Here is a 6707-nt window from a genome sequence, read left to right on the forward strand (position 1 = left end):
CGTTGTTAGATGTGTAGGATGGTAGTTACGGATAAGTGCAACTGATTTTATTTTGTGTATTATATTATGGTAGAATGGTTGTTATGTAGGTATTTGATTATGTGTAGGACAGTATGCTTATTGTGTAGGCTTGGATCAGGTTCTGTTTAGTAGCTAGTTTACTGTGTGTAGGATTCAATGTGTTAGAAAATATAAAAGTACACGAAAGATTAAAAACATATAAGATAATATATTAGACGGTAGTTAAGGATGCTTTTTTTTTTCCTCTTGTCAATAGGCTTTAAAATTAATTAAATAATTATATAAACATATTAAATTTTGTATATACAATAATAACAGTTTTCATATAAAACTCTCATGAGATTTTACAATCATACCCCTACATTTAATTAAAAATGAAAAAGAAAAGAAAATTTCTGATTGGTTGGATTGACTTATCACACTTCTTGCAATAACTTGATTTCTTTCTAGAACTTAAACATATATATATATATATATTAACAACTTGTATATATATGAAAGAAAAGACAAAGATTTCAGATTTGTTGGAAGCATGGTAAATGAATTTTAACTAGATTAACAATTTTTTTAAATAAATGTGAATATATCTTTTTGAAGCATTTTGGTCTGAGTTATGGAAGAAAACATTGAAAACTAAATACTTTATACTACACAAAAAAAAGTCATATAAATATATGGCATATACTTCATATAATAACTAGTTTTTATCCCCCGTATTACGGGGGCTGTTTTACATTATTCGTTTTTAATATTTATATACTTTTTTGGAGTTTAATTTTATTTATTATATGAAAAATTATAATAATATACTTAGAGTTTGATTATATAAGAGTTTCACAAGTAACTAAGATGTAATAACCCAGTTTAAAAGTTATCTGAGTTTTGGTGAGACCCAAGACTCACTTATTTTTTTTACTATAAAATTGTTCTTAATTATAAATAATATCTTTTTTTTAAATAAAAAAAAAACCATATAATAATTTTTAGTATATCATATTTTATAGGATTTTCATATCAATAATTTGGTGAGAATAAATTTTTAATTTAATGAGATTTTATAACCCGTTTAAGGAATATATGGGTTTGGTAAGACCCATACCCATGAATAAGGGTCAAATGCATACGAAACCTCCATTTAAAAATCAAGCAAATCTGGTGACTTATTTCACAAGTAACTAAGATGTTATAACCCGGTTTAAAAGTTATCTGGGTTTGGAGAAACCCAAGACCCGCTTATTTTTTTTTACTATGTATTATTTCTTAATTATAAATAATATTTTTGTTTTAAAAAAATCATATAATAATTTTTAGTATATCCTATTTTTTAGGATTTTCACATAAATAATTTGGTAAAAATAATTATTAATTTAATGAGATGTTATAACCAGTTTAAGGAATATCTGGGTTTGGTAAGACCCATACCCGTGAATTCGGGTCAAATGTATGAGAAGCCTCCATTTAAAAATCAAGCAAATCTGGTGACTCCAAAAAAACAGGGAGTGACCACATAGGATTTTTATGTTTTCGTTTATATATATTACTAGTTTTTAGTCCCCGTATTACGGGGGTTGTTTTATATTGTTTGTTTTAATAGTTATTTATTTTTTTAATTTATATTTTTTTATTGTATGAAAGTTAATAATATACTTATGGTTTGATGATAAATTGTTTCACAAATAAATGAGATGTTATAACTCGGTTTAAAAGCTATATGGTTTTGATGAGACCCAAGACCCGTTTATTGTTTTTACTATGAAATTGGTTTTTAATTATAAATAATATTTATGAAAGTTAATAATATACTTATGGTTTATGAAAGTTAATAATATACTTATGGTTTGATGAGACCCAATACCCGTTTATTTTTTTTACTATCAAATTGGTTTTTTAATTTAAATAATATATATATCTTTTTTAAAATAAATAAGATATTATTTTTTATTATATCCTATTTTATAGGATTTTTACATAAATAATTTGATGAGAATAATCTTTAATTTAATGAGATGTTATAACCCATTTAAGGAATATCTGGGTTTTGTAAGACACATACCCATGAATTCAGGTCAAATGCATGAGAAGCCTTCATTTAAAAATCAAGCAAATCTGGTGACTCCAAAAAAAGGGGGAGCGACCACATCGCGACACGTAGGATTTTTATATCTTCGTTTATATATATTATAGATTAGCATAGATATAGATTATAATTATAATATTTAACTTTAATAATTTAATGCTAAACACTAAGATATATATAATATGTATATTCTCCATGTTTACAATATTTATACAAAACGTTTGGAGAAAAATAAGAAATGCACATATTCTTGAGTTCAAATGTATATAAGAAAATTTTAAATCCAAATTTGAAACAAATCTTATATAAAAAATTATGCACCGTTGTTCGAATCCTAGTTTAAAACAAATTTTAGTTTCCATACAAATCCAAATTCTTCGACAATGATGCACCTTTATTTTCTTTAATTTACAGTTACCTGTGACTCTAAACTTTTATTTTAACAAATCTGCAACTTCAATTTAAATATTTTTTTATTTTCATATTTCATCATTAATGTTAATGAATGAATCAATTAGGATTTATAACTTAAAAGATAAAGATCATAGATTGAAATAAGTGAAAAAAAATATGAGGAGGGCTATAAGGTTGACAAGTTGCAAAAATAGGTAGTCTTTTATTAGAATAGATAGATTTAAAACCATTTAATACGGAGTACCCGGCGTTATTTAGTTGATCGTTTAAAAAAAATGTGACAAAAAAAAACTAAAATTCATTAATATTTTTTATTACTACAAATAATAAAAATGATACTGAAATAAAAATAATCACACAAACACACACCAAAAAAATATTAGTGGCGATATTATAAACGGATAAGTTGCTTGCGTTGCTCGAATATTTCATATTCTTCCGGAGACATATAATCAGTATTAGTACTAAGAAATTCATATCCGAGTTTTTTTGCTTTTTTTTTTCACAAAGTCAACAAATTTTGACATCTTCCTTTTTTCTAAGAGAAAACACAATTTCTTCCTTTTTTTCTAAAAGAAAACACCATTTTTTATTTTGCCTGATATTGATCACAAGATTGTTGATAAACAGTGAGAGGTCACTTGCGCCGTTTTTCCGATTGTTCCAAATTTTTTTTAGATGTTACTAAACTTTCCAACCCTTTGACTTAGTTCATTTTCCGGATATCACGTTATCGGAACGACATGTTTCTTGGCTCATTCTCATATGAAACTGTTCTCAAATGAGTTTCTAAAAAACTATAGATCTTTATTAGTCCTTTTAATGACTAAAAAAAGGCACATTACTAAACAATAAAGTAAACGTTATGAAAAATAAAATCAAGCATTATTAAAATTTTGAAGGCCCTTGGATACGTCCATCCAAGATTGAGCGTTAGGGACACGTCCACTCAAGATTGGGCAAACACTATTGAGTTATTGACTAATAATAATTAATACCGACAATGCAATTAATGACACTCTAAAGTTATTGTCTTTAACCATCACACTTTCGTAATTATCAACCATTTGCACTCGATTTTGCTTACTAGAATGTTTATGAATGTATATTCCTTGTGAGTGAAATTGAGGAAAAACCAAGTGTAGAATCTATGACGATTATGTGAAAGAGATTGTCCTTGTCAACGATTTACGTTAAAACTGGCATAGATTAAATTATTAGTATGGATTATTATTGACAAACACATCTAGATTAGCTTATTAAAATCCAGTTAAACATAAAAATGGTTTTCATGACCATGTGTGCATAAATAAGTTATGTAAGTGCAATATATGAGTGTTTTCTTGAATTTTTCCAAATTAATCTTGTATAATCCACGTTTAAACTACTGTTTATTTTATTTTGAAAAAATATAAAACCCTCATATACACACTAACACACATTTCCTTGCTTAAAGGCGCAATATGGGACCATTTAAAGTTAGAAAGTTAGTGGTCTTTTAGATCATTCCAAAAGAAGACCACATGTGTATAGTGTAACAATTGTTTTATGTAATACTTTTGTAGATTTAAAGTTAAAAAGACTTTTGACTTTCTGGTCAAACTTTTTTTTTTCTGGCACTTCTATGAGAAACCAAATAAAAGTAAATACCCATTTCATTTTTTACTTTTTAGTTGCATATTTGAACAAAAGCTTCGTCACATATTCTTTGAGCCATATTTTGGTTAATTTGTATGGAAAGCTTTGGTGTTGAACGAAGTTAGATATTCTGACTTAAAGACAATCAAAGGAATTAAAATACACCTATTCATTCTCATGGGTAAATCAGAGATAAGATTATAAACCTATAAGCTAGTCAAATTGATGTTGCTCCATGTGCCCTTGTTTTTAATGCATCAAGTTTATGTACGGTGTTTTGGGTGAGATTGATGTGTCTCTTCAATTTGCATGTTACTATGTTATAAAGGTGTCCCTGCAGATCTATGTTCTCTTATGTTGTTTATTGCTCGTTTTAGTTTTTAATATTCTACAGTCTAAAAGTTTAATGAAGGAACTTTCATACAAAAAAAATTTGTAATCTTAATATTAGTATATTTATATAATTAGAATTTTTGCATCGAACATAATACATATTGTTTTAGCTATTATCATAATCATTATTTATATAAGAAATTATAAGGTAAATATATATGTAAGAGCATTCTCATCCCACTCCCCCATCCATATCTCCATAATTACATAACAAACACTATATTTCTATCTTCTTTTCAATTAAATAATATTTTTTTATACCTTTATTGTTACAGTTTTCCCTCTCCTCTACTCACAACCAATCCAACAAATATTAAAAAATAAATAGGGGCAACCAATGTTCCCCAAATGTTTCCTCAAATTTACAAAAAAAATCACTACATTTCTCCATTCATCCTATAATTTACACTCACAATCACTCATAACCTCACCCTATAATTTGCAAATTCACCACACATAATTATAGGGGATGGGATGAGAATGCTCTAATATATTAAAAAGACATGAATAATATGTTCGCTTGGGCTGCTTGATAACTGAAGCTTACGCTCTCACTCAAGCCCTTCATCAAACAAGCCTATTTTCATACTTGAGCTCAAGCTCATTTTAGTTCGACTCGATTTAACTTTCTAAATATTGAGTTGCTCACAAACGACGACTCAACTCGTATTTCTAGAAACATTTCACCATATATTAAGTGATGACAGGAACGTCCACATGTACGCACCTGATTGGTCATGGACCACCCAATCAAAGCCCAAGAATACAAGCATCAATAATTGATCATTCCCCTCCTAATCCCCTCTGTATTTTCACTGGCACACTGTCTTCTTCTATATCCTGAAAACATTTCATCGAACACCTTGCCTGCACCTCTCAAATCATCATCAAACTGACACACAAAAAAACATGTCAAATCTTCAATCACCAATCATCATCCTACTCTGCACACTCACACTCACCACCACATTCAGTCTTTCATCCTCTGAACAACAACCCACCACAATATACGAGCTTCTCAAATCAAACGGGTTACCAATTGGGTTATTACCCAAAGGGGTCACCAATTTCACATTCGACGATTCGGGTCGGTTCGAAGTGCATCTGGATCAAGCTTGTAATGCCAAATTCGAAGATGAATTGCATTACGATCGGAAAGTATCCGGGAATTTGACGTTCGGGCGGATCGATGGGTTGTCGGGTATTTCGGCGCAAGATTTGTTTTTGTGGTTCCCGGTTAAGGAAATCCGGGTTGATATTCCGAGTTCCGGGTTGATTTACTTCGATGTCGGTGTCGTTTCAAAGCAGTTTTCGTTATCGTCGTTTGAAACACCGAGGGAGTGTGTCGCTTCTTCGGATCAGATTGTTACTCATACTGTAATTAAGGTGATCCCATCATCGTTGACTTCTTAACATTGAGTTTGACCTAAAGTTTGTGATAAGGTTATAATCTTTTTTTTTTGTCTGACATGACATGACATGACATGATATGCAGAATCCATCCACAAAGTTGGGAATCCGAAAGCACGATCGTAAACAAGATTTGGTGACGTTTTTATAAATTTGAAGTTAAAGACGATTAGAAGTGCACGATTTCTCAATCAAGATATGGGTCTGGTTTTTGCATCTACACGAATGCCAGCTTCGGTCTATGCAACATTTTGGAAAAGAGCTTCATGGAAGCAAATGACAAAAGGGGTTTGTTGCTACGATCAAGTGAGATTCGGTCCTAAATAAATTAGATTCGTTAGAAAAAACAGAAAGGATGCATGCTATTATACAATCGAGACAATAGCATGAAGGTTAGAAATAAGATCATATATTTTTATTATTTTATATTGATAAATTCATTACAAATATGAACATAAAACATTTATTGGCAGATTAATTCTCTTTTTGTAGTCGTAAGTTTATCTGATATAATAATAAATGAGAAATAAATAGGTTCTTATACAATGTAGAATAGTTGATTAGAAGTATTGTTTTTAAATAACCTATTTAAACAGTTGGAATCCTGTAGAATAGAGGTGCACAAACCGGTTTTTTTAAAAAAACCGGTTCGGTTATTAACCGGACCGGTTTTTTTTGGCCCGGAAAAAAACCGGTTCGGTTAATAACCGGACCGGTTAATAACCGGTTTTTTGCTGTCAAAACCCTAACCGGT

General features: G+C 29.5%; 1 protein-coding gene across 1 annotated transcript; it reads left to right on the forward strand.

Annotated features, from left to right (window-relative positions):
- Positions 1–5205: 5205 nt before the first annotated feature.
- Positions 5206–6418, forward strand: LOC143623768 (uncharacterized protein At5g01610-like). Its single transcript, XM_077094614.1, has 2 exons — positions 5206–5929; positions 6039–6418. Exons 1-2 carry the CDS (start codon positions 5453–5455, stop codon positions 6102–6104), a joined length of 543 nt encoding a protein of 180 aa, XP_076950729.1. The 5' UTR covers positions 5206–5452; the 3' UTR covers positions 6105–6418.
- The last annotated feature ends 289 nt before the right edge of the window (positions 6419–6707 follow it).

Source organism: Bidens hawaiensis, unplaced genomic scaffold, assembly GCF_021521415.1.
Source record: "Bidens hawaiensis isolate Kalapana, Puna unplaced genomic scaffold, B.hawaiensis_p1.1 tig00003540_1, whole genome shotgun sequence".
Classification (NCBI taxonomy): Eukaryota; Viridiplantae; Streptophyta; class Magnoliopsida; order Asterales; family Asteraceae; genus Bidens; species Bidens hawaiensis.